This window comes from Aethalodelphis obliquidens, unplaced genomic scaffold, assembly GCF_003676395.1.
Source record: "Aethalodelphis obliquidens isolate GAN/ISIS:26980383/991018 unplaced genomic scaffold, ASM367639v1 scaffold37, whole genome shotgun sequence".
In the NCBI taxonomy this organism is placed as follows: Eukaryota; Metazoa; Chordata; class Mammalia; order Artiodactyla; family Delphinidae; genus Aethalodelphis; species Aethalodelphis obliquidens.
The window spans coordinates 15,766,911-15,794,618 of record NW_020837981.1 but is presented as its reverse complement, the minus strand read 5'-3'; the positions used below and the strand labels follow the sequence as shown (position 1 = coordinate 15,794,618).

Below are 27,708 nucleotides of genomic sequence, written 5' to 3'. Positions count from 1 at the left end.
TTTTTATGGCATTCTATGGATAATAATATACTTAAGCAATATGGTTTACATATCTTATTAGCCTGAGACCTACATATAATTTTTTAAAGAGATGACCTATTTTTAAAATAATCTATTAATACAATATGACAAGTAATAATCTCCATTTTTAAATATAATACTTTGTCCTAGATTTTTTTTAAAAAAGGTTATAAATTGAGGGGAGAGGAACCAGAAGGGATAACCAGTTTTCCTAGATGTATTCTAGGAAACATGCACCCTGTTCCTAAGGCAAAAAATCAAGTCCCTTTTTTTCCAGCTTCTCATTTCACAAACTATCCTTCACCACCACGTTCATTATTTCACTTTTTGCTTAAAATTACTTCCTGTGAAAAAAAAAACAAAAAAAAACAAACAAAAAAAATTACTTCCTGTGAATTGTTTTCTCTCTTTCCTTTGCAGAATCAGATCTTTTGAAATATGCCCATGGAAAACACGAGACACCGAGTTTTAGTTTATACAAATACATAAATGAAGTACTCACAATAGCACAATCAAATGTGACCATAAAAAAAAATTTTTTTTTAAATTAAAAAAAAATGTGACCATATATAAAACAAAAAGGATATTAATTTTTCTGAGTTTAGATGATAAAGTAGCTTCCCCAAAGGAGGATAGCGGTTTAGTGAGGGCACACATCCCAGGAGAATCAGCTTATGTTTGGCTCTGGTTATAGCAACATTAAGACGCCGCCAATCTTTCAATAGTTCACCAAGCTGAAAGAAATTGTAATTTTCATTCTTTGAGTTTTCTTATTTATTTGAGTTTTTTGAGCAGTTTTCAAAAACATATACTGCAAAAAAGATTCATCAACACATTTAAAATCCAGACAGTTGGAAAAACTTGCCCACAGTGCCAACTTCAAGTATTTTATTGTGGGTATGATATCTTAGCCATAATTTTAAATTATTAAATACATATAATAAAAATATACTAAAAATTTTTAAATATTAAATATATATAATACAGAATTGAAGTTAGGACTTCCCTGGTGGACCAGTGGTTAAGACTCCGTGCTCCCAATGCAGGGGGCCCGGGTTCGATCCCTGGTCGGGGAACTAGATCCCGCATACCACAACTAGGAGCCCACATGCCGCAACTAAAGATCCTGCACCCAGCAATGAAGATCCCAAGTGCCGCAACTAAGACCCAGCACCGCCAAATAAATAAATATTTAAAAAAAAAAAAGAATTGAAGTTATCTCCACTCAGTGTAGCATTGTTTTTTTTAAATATCTATGAAACAAGCTCTCTGTTTCTTTTTAAAAAAAATTTTTTTTAATAGATTTTATTTATTTATTGGCTGCGTTGAGTCTTCCTTTCCTGTGCACAGGCTTTCTCTAGTTGTGGCGAGCAGGGCTACTCTTTGTTGCGGTGTGAGGGCTTCCCATTGTGGTGGCTTCTCTTGTTGTGGAGCACAGGCTCTAGGCGCGCAGGCTTCAGTAGTTGTGGCACACGGGCTTCAGTAGTTGTGGCTCACGGGCTCTAGAGCACAGGCTCAGTAGTTGTGGCACATGGGCTTAGTTGCTCCATGGCATGTGGGATCTTCCCAGACCAGGGCTCGAACCCGTGGTCCCCTGCATTGGCAGGCGGATTCTTAACCACCATGCCACCAGGGAAGCCCCAGTGTAGCATTGTTTTTTAACAGTAATAGAAACTCGTCATAGTAGAAGACTCAGAGGAGTGGTTAAATATACCGTGACCCATATATACAGTAGAAAACTATGCCTCTGTAAGAACAGAATGAAATCTCTGTGTAATGACGTGGAAAGATCTCCAAGCTGTTAAGAGGAAAAAGCAAAGTCCAGAATAGTGTATATATTACCTTTTGTGCAAAAAAGGAGGGGAATATGAATACTGATTCATATCTTTAAGCATATGTTTAAAGAAACGTAGAAGGTTACCAAAAAAACAAAAACAAAACAAAAACAAAAAACCAAACATGTGATTATCTGTGAGGGTAAGAACTAAGTAGAGGAACCGGGAAGAAGGGAGACTTTATACTATGTGTATTTTATTTCATTTATTTATTTTTGGCTGCACAGCGTGGCATGTGGGATCTTAGTTCGCTGACCAGGGATCAAACCCGCAGCCCCTGCATTGGAAGTGTGGAGTCTTAACCACTGGATAACGAGGCAAGTCCCTCTACTACATGTATCTTAAAAACCATATGAGGGCTTCCCTGGTGGCGCAGTGGTTGAGAGTCCACCTGCCGATGCAGGGGACAAGGGTTCGTGCCCCGGTCCGGGAGGATCCCACATGCCGCGGAGCGGCTTGGCCCGTGCGCCATGGCCGCTGAGCCTGGGCGTCCGGAGCCTGTGCTCCGCAACGGGAGAGGCCACAACAGTGAGAGGCCCGCACACCATAAAAAAAAAAAAAAACCATATGAAGCTATCGCATAGTCAAGAAAAATGAGTCAAGGAGAGATAAAAATGCAAAAAAACAAAACAAAGCCTGGAATTATCTATAAATTTGAAAGTATATCTAGGGAAGCCTATATGTTTAAAAATGCTCCAAACACGATAACCAAGAGGTAGAAGCAACCCAAATGTCCACTGATGGATAAATGGATAAACAAAATGTGGTATATACATGCAGTGGAATAATATTCAGCCTTTAAAAGGAAGGAAATTCTATCCAATGATGATAATATACAGGAAAACACAAGCCATTTTTATTCTCCTTCATCCCGGTTAACTTGAGGTACAAAGATGAAGTACTCATTTGCACTATGACCTCCTGGAGTGACGTGCAGCTTGGTTCCTCTCTCACTTTTTGTTTCTGTTTAATATGCAAATGTGAGTGTGAGATCTTCAGTGTGTTTGCATAATCTAACTTAAAATGAATTTAAGTACAGTTTTCTGAAATATTTCTATTGGAATAAATTACTTAAAAATAAAAAAAATAAAAAATTAAAAAAAAAAAAAGGAAGGAAATTCTGACACATGCTACAACACGGATGAACCCTGAGGACATTATGATAAGTGAAATAAGCCACTTACAAAAGGACAAATACCGTATGATTCCACTTATATGGAAAATTCACAGAATTCATAAAATTCTGTCAAATTCACAGAGACAGAAAGTGATTGCCAGGGAAAGGAGAGAGTGGGAATTAGGGAATTGCTCATGGGTATAGAATTTGTTTTGCAAAATGAAAACGTTCTGGAGATGTGTTGCATACACTGTAAATATACTTAATACTTGTGAATTGTACATTAAAAAATAGTTAAGAAGGTAATTTTTATGTTATGTGTTTTTTACCACAATTACAAAAGAGAGAGGAAAATAAAAAAAGAGAGGTAAATAATGTCCCAAACAAATATAAAATACAAATCAGACAACAAAGCAGAAAATACAATTAACTCACAGTTCCATCTTCATTACTTCTAACAAAAGATACTAGAATGATACTTTTGTCTCTTCCTTGGTATTTGTCTACTGTATTAACTTCGACCATCCCAAGAGAAGAATGTGCCAATAAATCATTGATGACTTTTAACTGTTGCCGGTATGGTGCAATGATACCAATATCAGAGGGATTACAACCAGCCTAAACAGAAAAGAACACAATTTAAAGTGAAAAAATCCTGACTTTTGTTATTTAAGCTTTACTAAATTTATTAAATGTTTACATAATGTGCCCAATTGATGTTTATAATACATGTTCCTATCACAAGGAGTAAATACAATTATTGAGTTCACTCTAAGGCTATATCCACATTTCCTGAAATGAAATAATTTCCTCAAACATTGTTCCCTTGTTATTTAGAAGTTCATGGCAGTATAATGGTTTGTATGCCACCAAAACAGTGTTGCCATACCAAAAAAAGTACAAAGAAATACATTTTACTTTCTGCTATCCCTTACACCAGAGGTTTCCAATTGCCAATCATACTGACTTCAGCACTAAATTGAAACAATCAGAATTATCTGATGTTACAAAGTTATCCTAAATGGAAACTCAAAATGCCATTACTGTATAAAAAATTACATGTCTTAGATAAATGTTCTCAAAATAAAAACAATCAGGCTTCATTCCTCTTTATCTTAATAAACAAAAGTTAACTTTAGATCTAAAGTTCCTGGCATTCTAATATTCTATTACACTGCACCTTAATATTAATTAGCCCTCAAAATTAAATTCTATGTTACCTTAATAAAAATTGAGGTCAGGAAAACAACGAGTTTGGCTTCTGTTATATTACTGACACCTCCCTTTTCAACTTGTTCTGGTGCTGGAACCTAAATAGAAAAAATACGCATCCTGCTTGCAAAACAATCTCTGAAGTTAAGAGTACTGTCAGTACACAGGTGGCCATAGAGACGGTACTACCACATGTGGAAACAGATGAAAAATATCTTCATCTTAAAGTTGAAGGTAAAAGAATTAACAAAAATGAATGATATTAGTCACTTTCAGAAAGCCACCCAGAGGCAACCCATCTTAAACATGCTACATAGAGTTCAGACTAAAATCTCTATGAAAGCCGACCATACACTGGCCTTCACAAACTTTACTGTGTTATCCCCCATTTTATAGGAATCAAAGGTCAGAAGAGATGAGTAGCCTGCCCAAGCCTCACAATAAATCATGGCACTAGGATTCAAACTTAGATCTGGCTCTAATATCTGTGCCCTTTCCATTTTCTTGTTGATTTTCATACAGATAATGGAGCGATAAGGTTCCCCAGTTTCTACCATACCTAGTAGAACTTTCAAAGGATTGTTTTGCTCCTACATCATTCCTTAGTAACCTTGATTAATTTTAATACAACTTATTTGGAATCCTGATGCCAAGAAAGAGGAAATGTGAGTAGCAAAAAAGACTCTGAAATATCACTGGTGAGGTTAAAAAATGGTAAATTATAAGTGGTTTATAAAAGCAGTCATTTGTGAGATCAGTTTATGTGACTAAATATCCCAGAGCCTGCCTGCCCCTAGGTGTTAATTCTTCATCCTGAAACACTAAGGCAATGTCCAAGAGAATGAAAATCCCACCATGGTACACACATGGTAAGGCCCTATTTTTAACAACCAGCTGGCTCCACCCATCTTAATAACAAGAGATACACCTATTTTAGAATAACATGCATACATATAATTGGTCATTATATTTTTATTTGAACTTACATAGACTTCCAAATCAATAATGAGAAGCACTATATAAAACAAACTAGGAACACAGGGTCAAAACTTTGTTCTTAGTTCTCAGAAATAAGACTCAAGTCATTTAAAGTCCTTGTGCAGATTTTTTGTTTGATGACAGATTTGCAAAGAGATCTTTAGATGCATACGGTGGGGGGAGGAGATATATGGGAAATCTCTGTACTTTTAGCTCAGTTTTGCTGTGGACCTAAAACTGCTCTAGAAAATAAAGTCTGTTTTTTTAAAAAAGGTCATCAAAAGGACATCAATTTATCGTATCTGCTGTCCATTTGTAAACCCAGACCTTTGACAATATCAATGCCAATTCCTTTTATCGGAAATGTAATTATACAGTTGAGTTCACTTTCTACCTTTCTGACTTCAAAAGTCAATTTTGACATCTATCAATCACCAGAATAAACCTCCCAAAGACAGTGAGTCTATAGAAAGAAAAGATTCTTTTGTGTTAAAGTACAAGAAGTACACTAGTTTTAACTGATAAGCTCTAAGGAAGCAATCGCTACTGAAAACTGAGGAATTCAAATAACAGAGCAAAAGGAGAAAAACTAAAGAAAATGTTTGTTTTTTACCTTGTCTGTGTTAAGGAAACAAACAGGACTTTTTGGCTCGAAAACTTCAACCAGCCAAGGATTTTCAGAATAATCAGCATAAAACTCCAGTTCCAGCTTTACATCTTTAAAGTTAGGTAGGTTTATCACTGCATTGGCCACTTTGTCTGATCCACACTCCAGCTTTCCTTCGTATGTCAGTTTATTACTTAAGGACATAATTTTACTAAGGGAATTACAAAATAATTTTAGTTTTAGTGATGAACACAAATACAAAAATCACTCGTAGCTGACACTGTTACAAATACCTGTTCATTCTGTACTGCACGGTTAACTGTACGACAGCATTCTTATTCTGTTCCAGCCTCTTGAATAAGCTTTCACTCATGCCAAGAGCTCTGTCAACAAATCCAGTTCAGGCTTATCAGTGTACTGAAACTGTCCCTTAAAAAGAATCTAGTTTAAAATTGAAACCTCAACGTCTGCTTACCTTGCTTCGCAGTTTAGTACCAGGGGAGGAAGCTGCTGATGATCCCCCACCAACACAAATCTCCGTGAAAAAAAAAGTGGCCCTAGGCAAACTGGTTGGCTAATTTGAGAGGCTTCATCCACTATACAAAAATCAAAAGTTTTACGAGAAAATATGGGATGGTTTACTCCCATACATGTTGTTGCAACTATAAGCTAAAAACAAATAAGGAAAATAGATCAGTTACTTAATATGTCCAAGAAATATACCTTGTTTTTCCCAGTTTTGAAATTAAAAGATCAAAAAAGAACTCTTTGTCCCCCAAAACAGGAATCCCCCAATATGATCGCAGAAACACATATAGCATACAAAAAATTTTAATTTTTTACTATAAATTTTTTAAAATCAAGTTAATTTTCCAGACACTATAACAATGCTCAAATTTCGATATTTCAAAATGGAAATCAGAAACATTCAAGAGGCAGTAAGTTAATGAATTTATTTGTTTAACGTCAACCAGGACTTTACTTCTGGGAAGATGGAATACTTTTCCCTACTCCTCCCACAAAGTACAATGAAAAACCCTGGACATTATATAAATATAAAACTATAAACATAAAGACTGAAAGGCGGAGAAAAGGTAGACCAGCTAGGAACCTTGGGACACGAGGAACACCACAGTTCCCTGGGTTTTCCTTTTGCCTCACATATCCCAGATTTGGAGGTGATAAGACTAGGAACACAGGAATGCCAATGTATGCAGACCAAAAGAAGTTCCAACAAAAGCCAAAAGAACAGGAAAGGGATAGCCTAGCAGACAGAAAACTTATACAATAATCACTCAACTCTAGCCAAACACCACATAAAAAACTATGGCCTCAATAGAAATAAAAAAACAAAAATAAATGGGACCTAATCAAATTTATAAGCTTTTTCACAGCACAGAAAACCATAAATAAAACAAAAAGACAACCTACAGACGGGGAGAAAATATCTGCAAATGATGCGAACAACAAGGGCTTAATTTCCAAAATATACAAACAGCTTATACAACTCAATAACAAAAAAACAAACAACCCAATCAAAAACTGGGCAGAAGGGACTTCCCTGGTGGTCCAGTGGTAAAGAATCCGCCTTACAATGCAGGGGACACCACATTGATCCCGGGTCAGGGAACTAAGATCCCACATGCTGAGGGGCAACTAAGCCCGCACGCTACAACTACTGAGCCCACGTGCCTCAACTTGAGAGCCTGCGTGCCACAACTAGAAAGAAGACCGAGCGCGGCAACTAGAGAGAAGCCCGCACACCACAACGAAGAGCCTGTGCGCCACAACGAAAGATCCCGCACACTGCAACGAAGATCCTGCATGTCACAACTAAGACCTGACACAGCTAAATATAAATAAATAAACTAATTAATTTAATTTTTTTAAAAAAAGAACTACAGGGCTTCCCTGGTGGCGCAGTGGTTGAGAGTCCACCTGCCGATGCAGGGGACACGGGTTCGTGCCCTGGTCCGGGAGGATCCCACATGCCGCAGAGCGGCTAGGCCCATAAGCCATGGCCGCTGAGCCGGCATTTCCGGAGCCTGTGCTCCGCAACGGGAGAGGCCACGACAGTGAGAGGCCCACATAACGCAAAAAAAAAAAAAAAAAAAAAAAAAAAAAAAAAAAACAAAACTCCTTTATTAAAAAAAAAAAAAAGTGGGCAGAAGACCTAAATAGACATTTCTCTAAAGAAGACATACAGATGGCCAACAGGCACATGAAAAGATGCTCAACATCGCTATTAGAGAAACACAAATCAAAACTACAACGAAGTACCACCTCACACAGATCAGAATAGACATCATTAAAAAGTCTACAAATAATAAATAATAAATGCTAGCGAGGGTGTGGAGAAAAGGAACCCCACACACACACCGTTGGTAGGAATGTAAATTGGTGCAGCCACTGTGGAGAATAGTATGGAGGTTCCTTTAAAAACTAAAAATAGAGTCACCATATGATCCAGCAATCCCACTCCTGAGCATATATCTGGAGAAAACTCTAATTTGAAAACATACATGTACCCCTATGTTCATCGCAGCGCTATTTACAATAACCAAGACATGGAAACAACCTAAATATCCATCGACAGATGAATGGATAAAGATGTGGTATATGTATACAATGGAATATTACTCAGCCATAAAAAATGAAATAATGCCATCTGCAGCAACATGGATGGATCTAGATTTCATACTAAGTGAAATAAGCCAGAAAGAGAGAAAGACAAATATCATATGATATCATTTACACGTAGAATCTAAAAAAATGATACAAATGAAATTATTTACAAAACAGAAACAGACTCACAGACATAGAAAACAAACTTACGGTTACCAAAGGGGAAAGGGTGGCTGGAGGGATAAATTAGGAGCGTAGGATTAACAGATACGCACTACTATATATAAAACAGAGAAATAACAAGGTCCTACTGTATGCACAGGGATCTATATACAACATCCTGTAATAAACCATAAAGGAAAAGAAAAAAAAAAACACATGTTCAATCTAATAAAGATTTTAGAAACTCTAAAAAAACAAAAACAAAAAATTATGGCCTTGCCCCCCTACCAATGCCAGCAAAGGTCAAGGGGGGATCCTAGACTTCCACCTGCCTGAGGCTGGAATAAGGCACCCCAATACCTTGCCAGGGTGGTGTCAGAGAGGTCAAGTCAGGATTTTCATCCCTCTTGGCTGGTAGTAACCCTCACCTGGCAATGTAGTGGAGACTGCGTGAGGAGCCTAGACTTCCTTCCACCCCTATCCAACAGTAATGAGAAGCCTGTCACCTTCTGCATTAAAAGAGGCCAAGTAGAGATCCTGGACTTCAGCTCCCAGCTGGCAATAATGAGGTGGCATACACTCTTGCCCTACCAGGGTAGTGTTAGAGCTAAAACAGCAGTTTTAAATAATACAATACAAAAATGTTCAGATTTCATCAAAAATCACTCATTATATATAGAACCAGAAATATCTCAAACTGAATGAATATAAGACAATCAATAGATGACAGTGATGTTAGAATTACATGACAAAGATTTTAAAGCAGCCATGATAAGAATGTTTCAATGAACAATTATGAACACACTTGAATGAAAAGAAAAAGATATAAAATCTCAAGAAAATAAAAGTCTTGGCAAAGAAACAGAAGGTAAAAAGAAGAACCAAACGGAAATTTTAGAACTGAAACTAGAATAATTAGAATTTTAAAATCATGGAATAGACTCAACAGCAAGGGACAGAGAAAAGAATCAGTGAACAAAGACATAGAAAAGTAGAAATTATATAGTCTGAATAACAGACAGAAATAGACTGAAAAAACAAAAACTACACAGAGCCTCATGGACCTGCAGGACATAAAGGATCCACCATTCATGTCTTCACAGTCCTAGCAGAAAAGAAAGAGGGAGGGGCTGAAAAAGCACTAGAAGAAATCATGGCTAAAAATGTCCTAAGTTTGGCAAGAGACATTAAATCTATAGATTCAATAAGCTGGGAAAACTCCAAACATGATAGAAAAAAATCCACTACAAGACATATCATAATTAAAATTCTAAAAACTAAAGAAAAGAAAAAATTCTGAAAAGGAGCCCAGGTAAACACCACCTTGCTACAAGGAAAAACATTCCAATTCAAAGGTCAGCCTATTTCTCATCAGAAACCACAGAAGCCAGAAGAAAATGGCAGAATATTTTCCCAGTATAAAAGAATTACATATTTACCCAGAATCCTATAACTAGCAAAACTACCCTTCAGGAATGAAGGGAAGTTGAGACATTCTCACTTTGTATATCACTATCCACCTATCAGAATGGCCAAGATGAAAAATAGTTAACACCACCAAATGCTGACGAGGATCACTCACACTCTGCTGGTGGGAATGTAAAATGTTATAGCTTCTTTAGAAAACAGTTTGGTAGATTTTTTTAAAACTAAACATGCAACTACCAAATGACTCAGACACTGGACCCCTGAGCATTGATCCCAGAGATATGAAGACTTACATTCACACAAAACCCTATACATGAATGTCTATAGCAGCTTTATTCGTAATAGCCCAAAACTGCAAACAATCCAGATGTTTTCCAATGGGTGAATGGTTAAACAAATTGTGGCGCATCCATACTGTGGAACAATACTCACCAATAAAAAGGAGCAAAGTACTGATTGATACATGTAACAATCTGAATCTACAGAGCATTAGGCTAAGTGAAAAACACCAATCCCAAAAGATTACATACTGTATGTGAAACCAAGCAGGACCTTGTGGGGCCCTCCTAGGAACAAAAGCCTTTCCGGGTCCCCCATTTCTTATTTGAAGGATAAAGGCTTCAGTCTCCTCGATCTTCCCAGAGTTCCAAAGGGCATATTCAAACAGCTACTAATCAGGGAAATAGGGGATGCAGAAACAAAGGAGGAACAATCAAGAAACTATAGTGCAGGGATTAAAGAAGGATCCTGGTTCTTCCTCAAGGAATATAGGTTACAAATATCTTTGAGTTCCTTTTTTTTTTTTTTTAATTTTTAGTGCAGTATAATTGATTTACAATGTTGTGTTCGTTTCTGCTGTACAGCAAAGTGAATCAGTTATACATATATCCACTGTTTTTTAGATTCTTTTCCCATATAGGCCATTACAGAGTATTGGGTTCCCTGGGCTATACAGTAGGTCCTTATTAGTCACCAATTTTATATATAGTAGTATGTATATGTCAATCCCATCTCCCAATTTATCCCTCCCCCGCTCCCTTGAGGTCTTCTGCAGGAAATAAGGCCGGCACCCAGGTGGAGGATAGTAACTTCAGGCTGAGCACAAGATTCCTGGAGCACCACCCTGTTACCTCACCACCAACCAACCAGAAGAAAGATACACACCCTGCAGCCCTCACCCCAAATTTTGCCTATAAAAACTTCTCCCTGAAAAGAGTTTGAGGTTTTTGAGCACGAGCTGCCTGGTCTCCTTGCTTGGCCCCGCAATAAACATTTCTCTGCTCCAAACTCTGACGTTTCAGTTTGTTTGACCTCACTGTGTGTCCGGCACACGAACTTTTGTTTGATAACATATATTTCCACTTATATAACATTCTTGAAACAACAAAACTGTAGAAATGGAAAACAGAAAAGTGGTTATCAGGGGTCAAGGAATGAGTAGGCAGGAAAGAAGTGGGCATAGTTATAAAAGTACAACGAGGGCTTCCCTGGTGGTGCAGTGGTTGAGAGTCCGCCTGCCAATGCAGGGGACACGGGTTCGTGCCCCGGTCCGGGAAGATCCCACATGCCGCGGAGCGGCTGGGCCCGTGAGCCATGGCTGCTGGGCCTGCGCGTCCGGAGCCTGTGCTCCGCAACGGGAGAGGCCACAACGGTGAGAGGCCCGCGTACCGCAAAAAAAAAAAAAAAAAAAAAAAAAAAAAAAAAAAAAAGTACAACGAGAGTGATCCTTGTGGTAATGGAACTATTCTGTATGTAGACTGTATCACTGTCAATATCCTTGTGATATTTTACTTTAGTTTTGCAAAATGTTACTACTGGGCAAAGGGTATACATAATCTCCCTGTATTATTTCTGTCTACTGTATGTGAATCTATAATTATCTCAAAATAAAAACTTTTAATTTAAAAAAGTAAATCAGATATACATCTTAGCCACTTCAAAATTTTTCAATAATTGGGATAGATATTAGACAAAAGAGTTGTTAAGAAGAGTCTATTAAAATCTATTTTAGATAATTTTTAAGACAAAAATATCAGTTAAGACTTCCCAGTAAAAATACATACAGACATTAAATAAAAATTAGGTTCTATATCAAAGCCTAAAAATACCTATCACAAGACTATTCATATACCATTACTTCTAATTCAAACTCACTAAAAAATCCTGATTATTAGTTTTCTAGGTGTGACACTATAATATAATAAGAAATACACATTTGGTCTTCCTTCTGGTTCTTGACTCAGAGCTCCTAAAACCCATGGAATTCCCTGATTGCTGGGGTGAGGGGAACATCTTTCGTTATTCATAAGTCCCTTTTAATCATACCTGAGTTTATGCTAATGAGCTGACTTTCTTGAGTTCTGTGAGCCATTCTAGCAAATTATAGAATCCAAGGAGGAGGACACAGGAACCCTCAAGCTGGGCACAGGAGGCTTGAACTCGCAATTGAGAACTGAAGTAGGGGGCAGTCTTGTGGGACTGAGTCCTTAACCTGTGGAGTCTGCACTAACTCCACGTAGTCAGTGTCAGAAGTGTGAGTAGACAGAAACAGAGTTTTCTTTTACTAGGATATTTTAAACTAGAAGATGGGAGCCCTGAATAATAAACCAGAAACCGTATTTCAGTTCAGAAGCAAAGAACAAACTATAAACTCATAAACTGGTCCTGTGGTTTATATAAATTAATCACGTGCAAATTTGGTCAATGCAATTAAATTTCCCAACGTACCATTTCTCCCCTCATTCTGGCTACAAAAATTACTGTCAGTATTATTATACAATAATTGTACTTACTTGACTATTGTAGAGTTCTTCTAGAAGAGCTAAGGATCTAATGGATTTTGATCTGCAAATATCCTCCTCTGTAAATTTCTGGATATCTGGATGTACCTTCTGAGTCTGACCCAAGCGCAAAAATCCAATTTTAAACTTTGCTAACTTCAAAAGAATATTGTCAACAGCCGAGTGTGTATAGCTGGTCAACAAAACACTAAAACCACAGGCATAGAGAATTCTTACCTAATAATGAATAAAAGGAAGGAAAACAGCATTACTTTTAACTCCTGGTAATTTTTAACATTTATATTTTTTGAATAGAATTAGAAAGCTTAATAGAAAGCATATCTAAGAGCTGAGCCAAGTAACTTTTTAAAAAACTATATAGCCAAAATGTTTTATGAAAAAAACACAGCATTATTATCATGTTATTAATGATATGTTAATAATATATTATGTCATAATAAAACTGAATACAAATACACTTTGACTAGTGCCTGGCACACAGTATCAGTCAATAAATATTTGCTGCCGTCATTATGATTATTCTAAGACTGCTCAGTAATTTACTGACATGAAAAAAAAATTCAAGAAAACTCTATTTCAACCGCCTCTGTACAACTTATCATTTTTTAAAGGGAAGGAAAACATACATATAACAACAACACAAAGAGATTTTAGACAATCTTACATGCAAGATATCTACAAGGTGATCACAACTATTGGTAATTTAGGTTTTCTATTTCTCATGTCGCTTTTAGTTTGAAATAAAGGCATTTTGACTTAAAATTCAGCCCTTTTTATATCCAATATCACATTCTCTGAACCAAGGAGAAGCTGATTTAAATATTCAGTTTCTAAGCAAAAGAATAATAACCTTACAAGAGTACATATTGTAGTTGTTTTTCCTGTTCCAGGCATACCCACGATGAGGGTGTAGTCTTTTGAAAGAAGTACCTTTTTCATGGCTTGCCTTTGAGGCTTATTCAAACCTACATTTAAATTTAAAAATAACAGGAAAAAGAGTGTTGAATTTCACTGAGCACCTTAACTATTTTACAAGAAAAGCTGACTCTATTCTAGTCTGTTCTTCAATACATCTTTTCAAAGTAAGGAAATATCATGGTGACAGTAAAGGTCACAGGTAAACTAATTCCAAAGAGATGCTGTCTAAAAGTTGTAATTACAAGTTTATAAATTATTAAAGGACTTCCCTGGTGGCCCAGTGGTTAAGAATCCGCCTGCCAATGCAGGGGACACAGGTTCAAGCCCTGGTCCGGGAAGATCCCACATGACGCGGAGCAACTAAGCCCATGCGCCACAGCTACTGAGCCTGTGCTCTAGAGCTCACGAGCCACAACTACTGAGCCCGTGTGCCACAACTACTGAAGCCCGGGCGCCTAGAGCCCATGCTCCGCAACAAGAGAAGACACAGCAATGAGAAGCCCACGCACCGCAACAAAGAGTAGCCCCCAGCTAGCCGCAGCTAGAGAAAGCCCGTGCACAGCAACAATAGACCCAACTCAGCCAAAAATAAATAAATAAATTTATTTTTTTTTAAGTATTAAAATGCTAGACTATAATATAGATTAAATTATAAATAGAACCAAGAAAAATTAATGGATGCAGACACGCTGATTATAACATACCTTTTAGAATGCAGGCAACTGTGTCCTTTGCATCATGTGGAAGAACAGAACTGAGGTAGGATATAAACTGCGGTTCACGAAAGTCAATGATTAAATCTCGAAGTTTTTGACTGAAAAGAAAAAAAAAGCTTTTTTTTACTCCACGTTCCTTAGGAAAGTGGAGCAAAATTCAGATTCATTTATTGTTACAAACCTGACAGAAGTATTTTCCATCAGTTTAGAAAGATTTCCTAATGGGGTATCTATATTACAATGTTTTTCTTCCTGGTCCAATCTGAACAAAGTTGATTCTGGGAGTCCTGACAAGTTCCTAAAACAGAAAACAGATGTACATGAATGTTTTTCATTTAACATAGTCAGTGGGTCTGTATAAGAAATATGCTGCTGTCTGCTGAAAGAGTAAATGAGCCAGAATTGCTATTAAAATGGCTACCAGCCCCTAATACATACTTGCCAACCAGAGACAGGATGAGGCCCTGGATTGGTGGGAAAAGGGAGAAGGGGAAGGCACCAAAGTCAAAGCAGTTAATAATCGGGAACCTACAACATTTGCTAACAACTCACTTGGACCTGGGCAAGTTCGACCTGGGCAATTCAGCCTGGGCTCACCACCCCAGAAGGATCCTAAGCATACGGCTCCTCCCTCCTCCAGCCTGGAGTACAGGTCTCTTTCCCGACAGCTTCTCCCACTCCTCTATCAGCCCCTAAACCATGATGTTCCCTAGGTCCCCTCCCTGGTCCTGTGTACTCTTCTTTCTTGTCATTTTTCCTCTGGTCCCATGCCCCTATGTGGGTCTAAATCCCAACTCTACATCTTCAGGCCTGACCTCACATTCCTCTCCCACCCTGTTTCTCACCCAAGCTTCAGGTTTGGATATCCAGCAAACAGCAAGATATTTATTTCCACTTAGTTAAAACCCAGGCTATGAAAGTTCAATTTTTCAAAACTGAACAACTCTTTATTCCAGCTGAACCCGATCCTTCTTCTGTGGTCCTGACCTCAATTAATGGCTCTTGCATCCACACAGCTGTCTTGATCCTTCCCTCTTCCTCACTCTCTTCCAACCCTGCACACTCGATCAGGATCCCATGTCAGACAGTTTTACTTTCTAAATACTTCTCAAAGTCATTCCACCTTCTCTGTCAAAACTACCCTGCCCTCAATCACCTCAAGCCTGGGCCACTACAACAGATGCCTGACTTTTCGGCTTTCAGTTTTGCCTCCATTAATTAACTCTATTCTCCACAGTGCATCCAAAGAAAAATGCAAATCTGATTATTATCATTCTTCTGTTTAAAACTCTTCAGTACATCTGAAAAAGTAAAGTCAGAACTTCTTAATATGGTATATAAGACCTTCTATGACCTGACCTCTCCAATCATTCCCTTCTTTATCTTTTACATTCCAGAAACTAATTATTACCTGTACTTTCCTGAACACTCCACTTCATACCATCAGGTCTTTCCACACCCTGTTCCCTCTGTTTGATATACTCCTCTCACACTGCTTCATCAGGCTAATTTATTCACCCACAGGGTGAAGATCTGGAATGACCTTTTCCACAAAGCCTTCCCTGAGCCTCCTAAAACTGGGTTAAATGCCTCTCCTCTGTGTTCCCATCAATCCAAACACTTGTCATATTAGACCAAAAACATATTTATTTATTTGTTACCCACAAGACTATGAGTTCCTCAAGGGTTTACAAAGCACGTAATACATGTTAGGTGCCAAATAAATACCTCAAAGGACTGACTGCAGGGATTCCTAAGAAACAACAGAAATATCACAGCTGATACTCCGATATCATGAAAGCTAGGCTAGGACTGGTTATGGCTTAACTAGGATTACTGATTAGCAGAGAGCAAGCCTGGACATTTCCACTGCATCCCAATTACTGATCTCCATCCACTAAGAAATGTGACGCATGCCGGCACTTAAATGCAAGAAAGGCTGGGGGTCCAGGAAGAAGGGAATATGGATTTTTTTTTTTTTTTTTTTGCGGTACGCGGGCCTCTCACTGTTGTGGCCTCTCCCGTTGCGGAGCACAGGCTCCGGACGCACAGGCTCGGCGGCCATGGCTCACGGGCCCAGCCATTCCGCGGCATGTGGGATCTTACCAGACCGAGGCACGAACCTGTGTCCCCTGCATCGGCAGGCGGACTCTCAACCACTGCACCACCAGGGAAGCCCGGGAATATGGATATTAACAAATATGGATATTAGTTTCTACCACAAATTTTCATACCGACTTTTCTATTTAATTAATATTATTAAATTAACTCACTTTGTTTTAACTTATACTTTATAAATATAAAGTATTTACAACTCTAAATGGAAAAAAGCATCATCTTTAAAAAAATGAGGGCTTCCCTGGTGGTACAGTGGTTAAGAATCCACCTGCCAACGCAGGGGACACGGGTTCAATCCCTGATCTGGGAAGATCCCACATGCCACGAAGCAACTAAGCCCGTGCTCCACAATTACTGAGCCTGCGCTCTAGAGCCCGCGTGCCACAACTACTGAAGCCCACGCACCTAGAGCCCGTGCTTCGCCACAAGAGAAGCTACCGCAATGAGAAGCCCACACGCCGCAACTAGAGAAAGCCCACACGCAGCAACAAAGACCCAACGCAGACAAAAAATAATAACAATAATAAAATTATAAAAATAAAATATTTTAAAAAAAGGAGAGAATGAAACGGTGAGTGCCCAGAGTGCTAAGAAGGAGAAATAAGCTTTACAGTCAACACAGGGCATCTGTCCTGCCTGCTGTACACATGGTTGTGAGAATCTGATAAGATTACATCCACATTAGCACTATGGAATGTAATGTATTAAACAAAAGTTTAGCAGTTGGATAATTGCTAAATGCCACTGAACTCTACATTTAAAGTGGTTAATGGTTAATTTTATGTTATGTGAATTTTATCTAAATTTTTTTTAAAGGCATGGAGTACTGGTACATGCCACTACATGAAGATGATCCTCAAAAACAGTACGCTAAGTGAAAAAAGCCAGTCACAAAAGACCACATATTGTATGATCCCATTTATGTGAAATGTTCAGAAGAGGCAAATCTATAAAGATAGAAAGGGAACTTGTGGTTGCCTAGGGCAGGGGGAGTGACTACAGGATACAGGGAGTCTTTTGCGGGTGATGAATATGGTCTAAAATTGATTTTAGTGCTGACTGCACAGCTCTGTGAATATACTAAACATCACTGAATTATACACTTTAAATGGATGAACCATATGGTATATGTTTACATATCAATAAAGCTTTATCCCCCCCACCCAAAAAGGGAACATTTCATTACCTGTCTAATAAACAGGTTACAGTTGTCATGTTAATCTCCTTCACGTACCCCCTAGACAAAGCAAACAATGTTCTCTCTTCTCCACTTAAAATAATTCTGTCACCTGCCATTAGATTTGTGACAGGCATGACACCATTTTTATGTTGGAAATTGTGTAAATATTGTCCATCACAAACTGTCTTTACATGTTCTGTTCTAATCAGGTTCCCAATGCAGCTGCCACTCTCCTCCCTATGAGAGAGAAAGAAAAAGAGAAATTAGTTTTAAAATAATCTCTCAGGACTTCCCTGGCAGTCCAGTGGTTAAGACTCATGCTTCCACTGCAGGGGGCACAGGTTTGATCCCTGGTCGGGGAACTAAGATCCTGCATGCATGCGACAAGGCCAAAAAAAAAAAGAAAATCTCTCATCACCAGATCTCTAGAAAGGTGCTAGGGAGCACCTCCCTTGTTGCACCCACAGTCTGGGATTTGTTTTTGTTAAATATTTATTTATTTATTTGGCTGCATCAGGTCTTAGTTGTGGCACGTGGGCTCTAGAGTGCTCGGGCTTAGTTTTCCTGAGGCATGTGGGATCTTAGTTCCCAGACCAGGGATTGAACCCAAATCCCCTGCATTGGAAGGCGAATTCTTAACCACTGGACCACCAGGGAAGTCCCTGAGATTTCTGAACAACTTGCATATCAGCACTTTGATTCTTGACTGACACCCCACCTCCTGTGCTGATACACATATAACACTACAGAAGACAAATCGTAGTAACCTGACTCTGAACCTGAAGTGAAGAAAGTAGTAACGTTATTTCTTTACTGTTTATAAGAGAATTTATAATTATTGTTACTAAAACAATGGCAAGCAAAGTGATAAGTCCACTGCCTCTTAGAAGTAAGCATTAAGCATTTACAAACTCTCAGGCATTACTATTATACTAGAGAAGCTTGCTGGCGCGTACACTGGACGTATTTACTGTACTTATGTAGTCTGTTGAAAATGACTTAAACTTTGTCCACTGTAATGGTGCCTTGTGTTAAAGTCTAGTATTAAGGAAATAAAAATCTAAGGTCTAAAGTCACATTATTATCAATATTCATTCTGGAAAGAAAGAAATGGATCAAAAGCAACTAAATATGACATAAAGAAATATACTATGCAAAGACATAGAAAGTTATAACGTTACAAGTAACTTGTAAAAGAACGGATCTCACAAAATACAATATTGACCCACTTTAGAAAATGTGAATCTCTATCAAAACTTACAAAAATAAAGACTTTCAAAATGCTAGTATTTAAAATATTAAGTAAAACTTCATTAATTTCCACTGTACCAATATGCTAAAATTCACCTTATGATATACTCAAGTTTATAATCTTCTCACTGATGAAAAAGGATTTAATTTCACCAGTAATTTTTTAAGTAAGATTTCTTGAGGTTTATTTATTTACGTATTTGTACATTTATCTATTCTGGCCGTGCCACATGGCATGCGGGATCTTAGTCGTCCGCCCGCCCCACACCCTAAGGAGTGGAAGCGAGGAGTCTTAACCACTGGACCGCCAGAGAAGTCTCAAGGTATATTTAATCTACTGAAAATAACAATGGTGCTCTACTTAGAAACAATTCACTGACAGCCATCTGGAGTTGGCATGAATATACGAAACTGCATGGCTTTAACATGCTACATAGCCTGTATTTGTCATGAATTACAAATTTCATACCACTGGCTAATCCAAATTACTGAAGTTTTACTGTATTAAATGGACCACTTACATATCTGAAGCAGGCGTTAACCATATGGTTTGGTAATTTTTTTTATTATGCTTTGACTGTGACTCCAGGGTTAACATAAGACACCAAAGGCTGAAATACTCTAAGTGTGTAAGTTTTAGATGCTGGGTTTCTTCTTTTATTTTGGGCTGCATGCTGGTCGGGACTGAACTGTCATCCATCTGTTGTTCAACCGCTCTAAAGATAAAGTTCCAAGTCAGAGATGCGTATGAAACATTTCACTGGCTGGTTATGAAATGAGGCATTTCTAAAATAAATACACATATATGATGATCATCATAACTTATAACCACAGCCCCTAATTTTCTTTTAAAGTCATTTCAACATTTCATAAGCCAAATGGCTTTTTACAAAACAAAATGCCCTAGAAACTCAATACTGCATTATTTTGCCTTGAATGACTGTTCCCCTAACAAGTGCTGAAGTTTCATTATAGCCCAGTCTTCATTCCTATATATAGCAAGTTTCGGCTTTTTGTAGGATTGCATTTCTCAAAATCACAGTATTTGTACATCCAGCTCTGTGCCATTAAGAAAGTCAACATAAAAACATGGAGAACCATGTGGAGTATCAATTTTGCTCAATATTAATTTTGAATTTTTATATAGAAACAAATACATTATAGGATAGCATACAAAACATGGAGAGTAAAACTTAAGAGTTCAAAAATATGTGCTTGTACTATAGGCCCAGATTTCCCATGGTTCACAGTCTCTGCCATTAAGAGATCTTTTGATACAATACAGTTGACCCTTGAATAACATGGGACTGAACTCTATGGGTCCACTTATACGTGGACTTTTTTCAATAGTAAATACTACAGTACTAAATGATCTGAGGTTGGCTAAATACAGGAATGTGGAAGAATCTCGTAATATGAAGGGCCATCTATAAGTTATACTAAGATTTTCAACTGCAGGGAGGGTTGCCACCCCCAACCCCAGTGTTGTTCAAGGGTCAACTGTACTTTTAAAACTCCTTTATGTGAATTTTCAGGCTGATTTAGAACTTTGGTTCTGATTTGATCTTGTTTCCTAGTCTGAATTACATCTAACTACCTTCTTGTTTCCTCCAAAACTCTCACTGGCTATGAAGGTGTCAATACATATGATTGCTCACAAGACAGCTAATAAACTTCCCATATGTAGAAAAACAGACATATATAAGTAAGACAAGTCTACTGAATCATATCAAAGTGTCTGGAAGAACAAATTTCCCTATTTTGAGCTACAAAAGGTTTGAAATTAAAATATCAACTAAGAAAGGGAAGATTTCTTGAAATATCATTTAAGAAAAGCTGTATTAACAATGCCTATACTACATCTTTCTTAAATAGGTTCCATAAGTTCTACAATTATTTCATTTCCCCAGGAACTATATGCAGCAAGATTAAAATATTCACTTTTAGAAAAAGTTTTAAAAGCATTCTACCTCTCCAAGGAAAGAGGCTTGTTATATAATATGAACTAGCTGTGCTTGGTTTTTTTTTTTTCTATTCCCTTTGTTTTAAATAACCAAAATGAAACCATCAATGCCAGACCAGACAACAATGTAAAATCATTCTGAGTTGAATACTTACTTAACTGGAATTAATACTTTTGGAAGACAGTGTGTTTACCTGCTATAAAGAGCACAGTTGCCCATCTGTGAGCAATATTTACAGGTTTGCTGTTCCTCAATTATTTGTGGCAAAGGAGCAAGCTTTGTCTTCTCCTCTCCAGTAGCAGATTTGTTAATACGATGAAACAAAGAGAATGCCATCTGGTTTCTTAGCCTTAATAATTCTATGAGGGAAAAAAGGATGGGTGTTTTTTAAGAATTAAGTAAAGTTTATTATACATCTTTTCCATTATATATAACTTTCAGATTAAAAAACATAAAAAAGGAAAGAACAACATTCATATTTCCCACTATACTAAAATAACCACTGATAACATTTTGGTATATTTCCTTCAATTTTTGTTCACTTGATAAGTTCTTTGAATAACCATGAATCTCATAAGTAGTAAATATTGTGAAGCTGGTGTTTTACTGGCTGAATGCTAAGGACAAATACAGCTATCTAGAGTGTCTTGAATGTAAGACAGCAAGTTTAAAATAAAGTTTTATATAGTAAAATATTTTTAATTTATTTTTTAATGTATAGTTGATTTACAATGTTGTGTTAATTTCCACTGTACAGCAAAATGATTCAGTTATACATATATATACATTCTTTTTCATATTCTTTTCCATTATGGTTTACCACAGGATACTGAATATAGTTCCACGTGCCATACAGTAGGACCTTATTGTTTATCCATTCTATATATAATACTTTGCATCTGCTAATCCCAAACTAAACGTCCATTGACAGATGACTACATAAAGAAGATGTGGGGCTTCCCTGGTGGCGCAGTGGTTAAGAATCCGCCTGCCAATACATGGGACACCCTGGTCCGGGAAGATCCCACATGCTGCGGAGCAACTAAGCCCGTGCACCACAACTACTGAGCCTGCACTCTAGAGCCCACAAGCAACAACTACTGAGCCTGTGTGCCACAACTACTGAAGCCCGCGTGCCTAGAGCCCATGCTCCACAACAAGAGAAGCCACCGCAATGAGAAGCCCGCACACCACAACAAACAGTAGCCCCCGCTCGCCGCAACTAGAGAAAGCCCGCACACAGCAACGGAGACCCAACACAGCCAAAAATAAATAAAATTAAAGAAGATGTGATACATACACACACATACACACACACACACACACACACACACACACACACACACACATCCATCGAATACTACTCAGCCGTAAAAAAAGAATGAAATAATGCCATTTGCAGCAACATGGATGGACCTAGAAGTTATCATACTAAGTGAAGTGAGTCAGACAAAGAAAGACCAATACCGTATGATATCACTTATTGTGGAATCTAAAATATGACCTAAATGAACTTATATAGTAAAAAGGTTAATAGTGTTTTCAACTATACAGTATATTGTTCAAATTCTTTTTTTTTTTTTTTTTTTTTTGGCCACGCCGCACGGCTTGCAGGATCCCAGTTCCCCGACGAGGGATGGAACCCAGGCCCTCAGCAGTGCAAGCGGGGAGTTCTAACCACTAGATCACCAGGGAGTTCCCTAAAATTCTTTTTTTTAAAAAAGCACCACAACTTACCAATTACAACCTGTTTTAGGCCTAGCGATGGCAGTGAGTGATTGTCAGGTATAAACGTGTGTCACCAAAAATTGAAGGAAAAAACCAACCAACAAAACCCAGAGAAGTAAAATTGAGAGAAAACAGCTCTACCTCTTTTATCGAGATGGTTGGCAGGTACAGGGTACATCTGGCCGGTCTTCAGGTAGAGGAGCAGGCCAGCCTCTGGATCAGCTCTCCTCTCTTGGCTTAGCAGTGTGTACAGAACAAGCTGTGAAAACATGGTATATTTCATCAAATAAAACTTTAACTTTCTATATTTACATACATGTTTTACAATCAATACATATTGTAATTTTAAAATCAAAAGGTGAATCAAGCTATTTCCATTTTGAAAATAACATGATCCAAATTTAGTAAAGGTAATACAATTAATCAAGCTATGTTTTCCATTTTGAAGTTGTCTTCAGACAGTATTTTCCCTGTTTAAAATGAGTGGATTAAACACTAAAATGCATATTATTTATGTCATAGTTACTGTGACAACTAAATGAGACTAACTCTACTAACAGTTTACTGGGTTTTTTTCCAGAGCAGGAGGGAGCATTAAGTGCTTTAAGTTTATGTGGCGCTCTTCAGAGAAACCATCTAAGACAAGTTAGAAATAGCTCCTTTAGTTCATGGAAACACCTTAGCAGCAACATTTGAGCCTATGTAGCATGTTTTGGGATGTCTTCTTATAAGCACTCCATTTGTGTTGCCTGATACAGCATAAGTAACCAAATAAAACTTTTAAAAATTAAAATGAACTCATAAATGACAGGGTGAAGCCTTGGGGCTGTGGACCAAGGGAGTCAACCCAAACTAATGGTCCATCTATGTTAAGTTTTTCCCTTCACGGGAACTGAGGCAGAAGGAAGAGGATTCTGCTTCTGGGACTTATTAAAAGGAAAAAATATCTGAAATGAAATTCCCTTCATATTATGATAAAAGGAAGCCGGACTGCAATTTTACAACACTGTTATAATCCAACTATATCACAAGTGAAATAGGTTTCTGTGAGCTGGTTTAGAGATCACAGCTCCATATAATATTTTTCCTTTAGAAAATGTGTTTCAGGGGGACTTCCCTGGTGGTCCACTGGTTAAGACTCCACACTCCCAATGCAAGGAGCACCGGTTTGATCCCTGATCAGGGAACACAGATCCCACATGCCGTGCAGCACGGCCAAAAAAAAAAAAAACAAGAAAATGTTTCTAATGTCACATTACTGACTTAGAAATGAATTTTTAGAATACAATCCATTTATAAAATAAAGATCTTCCTTAACTAAAGTTAGTTTATAACATAAACTTTTTCTGTATTACCAAAGTGAGAAGTCAAATCTCCTAAAAGGTATATGTATACATATAGCTGATTCACTTTGTTATACAGCAGAAACTAACACAACAATGTAAAGCAATTATACTCCAATAAAGATGTTAAAAAATATATATATACATAACAAAAAAGGAAGTGATTTAAAACCTTTAATGAAAAATTATACCTGGATTTAATATTCTTTTGCTTATGCACTAGTAATTATATTCATTAAAGTTTTAATTTGAAGAAAAAAAAAATTCCTAAAAGGGGAGATCTATGTCTTTCCTCATCCACAATATCTATCTATCTATTTACCTATCTATCTATGTATATATCTCAATGAATTACTATAATTATTCTTTCAATGTCTCTTTGTTTCTTACTCAATGAATATGCAATATGCACTTTAATATATTTGTTTGAGCCTTGTCCAAATCATTTTTCCTGTTTTTAAATATGATAAACACCACTGTATTCTTAAAAGTTCTTCTTCCAGCTTCTATTCTTGCAAAGATAAAAGTTCCAACTGAACAAAATTAAATACAGTAATATTCTTTGCCTTGAAGGCACTACAATTTAGAGCAGTGGCCTTAGAAGAAAGGTCTTTAAATCTAGACCACTTTAGATGCTGAAATGCTTTTGTATTTCTCTTCCTTTTAACATTCAGAAGTGATTTCAAACAAACTTGTCCTTAAAAACACAAGTAAAAATTTTCAGCCTCACGTACACAAAACACATTTCTTCAAATCTTTGACTTCAAAATAGCTTTTCTTGGGCTTCCCTGGTGGTGCAGAGGTTAAGAATCCACCTGCCAATGCAGGCGACACAGGTTCGAGCCCTGGTCCGGGAAGATCCCACATGCTGCAGAGCAACTAAGCCCGGGCCCTACAACTACTGAGCCTGCACTCTAGGGCCCGCGAGCCACAGCTATTGAGCCCATGCACCACAATTACTGAAGCCTGCGCGCCTAGAGCCCGTGCTCCACAACAAGAGAAGCCACCACAATGAGAAGCCCGTCGATGCAACTAGAGAAGGCCCACGTGCAGCAACGAAGACCCAACACAGCCAAAAATAAATAAATTTAAAAAATAAATAAAAATTTTTTAAAAATAGCTTTTCTTCTATCTAGACATGATTTTCCTTTCACAAGAAGGCTTTAATCTAGCCAAGTCTTTGTTCATAATTTCAGCCATTTCTGTTTTACCAAAGTGAAAAATTCAAGTCTTCTGATAGGGGAAGCCTAATTTTTCCTCTACCTCCAGTATCTGTAAAACCCAATGATAGGTGAAACAACAAGGTTACCCTATTTTTCATTCCCAAATGGAAAAGCTTTTGTGAGAACCTTTGGTGCTTGGTACACAATTAAGAATAGCAAGAAAGATTTAATAAGGGAAGATCTTGTTAATCCCTGATTATACAATTCAGTACTTTGAATCTGAACCTATTTTACATAAAATCTGCTGAAATAAAATGTGAAAATTCCATGGGCAAAAGGAAGTTTAAGTTATATTACAAATGCTATGTTATTTGTTATATTATTTGTTCCTTTAATACTTATTATACCATAAAAATACAATAATGTTACTACTTTTAGTTTTATCTTTGCTTATTTAAAAGTGTCTAGGGGACTTCCCTTGTGGTCCAGTGGTTGAGACTCCACGCTTCCACTGCAGGGGGCTCGGGTTCGATCCCTGGTGGGGGAACTAAGATCCCATGTGCCACAAGTACAGCCAAAATAAAATAAAATAAATTAAAAAAAAAAAGTGTCTAGAACATACCATAGACTGCCAATGTGGAGGTTGGCAGAGGGAATGGAAATAATTAGAAAAAATAGAACTTTATGTTAGTTACTTTGATTTGTTAACTCACTATAATTAATATAAATTTCAGGTCATTTTGAAGGACAACAGAAGACATATTTACCAAGGAGAAGATGATTAAGAAAACTTGAATTTAACTTAATGGTAAGATACAGTTCTATATTTCATTTTAAATAAAAATCAATATATTGGGACTTCCCTGGTGGTCCAATGGGCAAGACTCCGCGCTCCCAACAAAGGGGGCCCAGGTTCAATCCCTGGTCGGGGAACTAGATGCCACGTACATGCCACAACTAGGAAGCCCTCATGCCGCAACTAAACATGCTGTAACGAAGATCCCACCTGCCGCAACTAAGACCCGGCGCAGCCAAAATAAATAAATAAATATTTTTTTTAAAAAAAGAACAATGGGGCTTCCCTGGTGGCGCAGTGGTTGAGGGTCCACCTGCCGATGCAGGGGACACGGATCCATGCCCCGGTCCGGGAAGATCCCACATGCCATGGAGCGGCTGGGCCCGTGAGCCATGGCCGCTGACCCCGTGCGTCCGGAGCCTGTGCTCCGCAACGGGAGAGGCCAAAACAGTGAGAGGCCTGCGTACCGCAAAAAAATAAAATAAAATAAAATTGTAAAAGAACAATGGGACATTTTTTTTTAAAAAAATCAACATCATTGGATTAAAGGTCAGAAGTAAAAGAATAAATTGACACTGCTGTTTCCTAAAGAGTATCCTATGTAGATGTTACATGAAAACACTAGCTCTGTGGTAAATTAGGTTTAGGAAATGCTGGGTTAAATTAAAAATCACCTGAATTGAATCAAAATATATAAAGCGACTACTTTTCAAACATATTCAAAAAATTTAAATATATTACACACTCATAATTTTCTTATTAATATTTATACCTGACTACGGTGTTCAATAGAATTTGATTCTTTGCCAGTTTTAAGTTCCAGTGGCATTATCTTATATTTCGTTTTACATCCTCTATGTATCTTCACGCCAACTGTAACATCTATTTTGCCCTTCAATCCAAACCTAGGAGACCAAATGCTTTCTTCAATATCCAGTGAGTTTATAACTTCGATATTACATGTTGAATTACCATCACTACCATCACTTGGCCTAAAAAACAAAACACAAAGATATTTAATTAATTAGAAATATTTAACTAAAATATTTAATTGAATGGAATTAGAACACTTAGCTCATTTCTTATATGCTGGCATTGACTCTCTACTGCATGCACGGAATGTGGGGATGGGAAGGAGTCTACAGACATTTATGGCAGTGATTCTCAAAGTATGCTTCCTGGATGAGTAGCATCAGCACCACCCAGGGAATGTGTCATAAATGCAAATTCTCAGGCCCCATTCCAGACCAACAGGTGAGGCCCAGAATTTGTTTAACAAACTCTCCAAGTGATTCTGATGCACAGGCAAGTTTGAATCCTATCAGTTCTAACTCATCATTTATTTATTTATTATTTTTATTGGAGTATCGTTGCTTTACAATTCTGTGTTAGCCTCCACTGCACAACAAAATAAATCAGCCATATACATACAGAGAGATATCCCCTCCCTTTTGGACTTCCTTCCCATTTAGGCTACCACAGTGCATTAGGTGGAGTTCCCTGTGCTATACAGTATGTTCCCATCAGTTGTCTATTTTATACATAGTATCAATACTGTATATGTGTTAATCCCAGTCTCCCAATTCCTCCCACCCCACCCCTTTCCCCCTTGGTGTCCATACATTTGTTCTCTACGTCTGTGTCTCTATTTATGCTTTGCATATAAGATCATCTGTACCATTTTTCTAGATTCCACATATATGCGTTACTATACGACATTTGTTTTTCTCTTACTTCACTCTGTA

The 27,708-nt window shown here is 37.6% G+C and overlaps 1 protein-coding gene across 1 annotated transcript in view; it reads right to left on the bottom strand.

The window, feature by feature from the left end:
* DNA2 (DNA replication helicase/nuclease 2) overlaps nt 1–27,708 on the bottom strand; it is a 49,718-nt gene that overhangs the window by 1,269 nt on the left and 20,741 nt on the right. The window contains exons 6-20 of the mRNA XM_027130083.1: nt 26,736–26,955; nt 22,803–22,920; nt 21,127–21,292; nt 19,491–19,685; nt 17,725–17,955; nt 14,602–14,718; nt 14,409–14,518; nt 13,642–13,751; nt 12,778–13,002; nt 6,246–6,439; nt 6,064–6,153; nt 5,777–5,981; nt 4,194–4,283; nt 3,409–3,591; nt 609–755 (exon numbers count right to left, since the gene is read on the bottom strand). Of these exons, the coding sequence (XP_026985884.1) occupies nt 609–755; nt 3,409–3,591; nt 4,194–4,283; nt 5,777–5,981; nt 6,064–6,153; nt 6,246–6,439; nt 12,778–13,002; nt 13,642–13,751; nt 14,409–14,518; nt 14,602–14,718; nt 17,725–17,955; nt 19,491–19,685; nt 21,127–21,292; nt 22,803–22,920; nt 26,736–26,955 (2,401 nt within the window). The remainder of the gene's footprint in view (nt 1–608; nt 756–3,408; nt 3,592–4,193; nt 4,284–5,776; nt 5,982–6,063; nt 6,154–6,245; nt 6,440–12,777; nt 13,003–13,641; nt 13,752–14,408; nt 14,519–14,601; nt 14,719–17,724; nt 17,956–19,490; nt 19,686–21,126; nt 21,293–22,802; nt 22,921–26,735; nt 26,956–27,708) is intronic.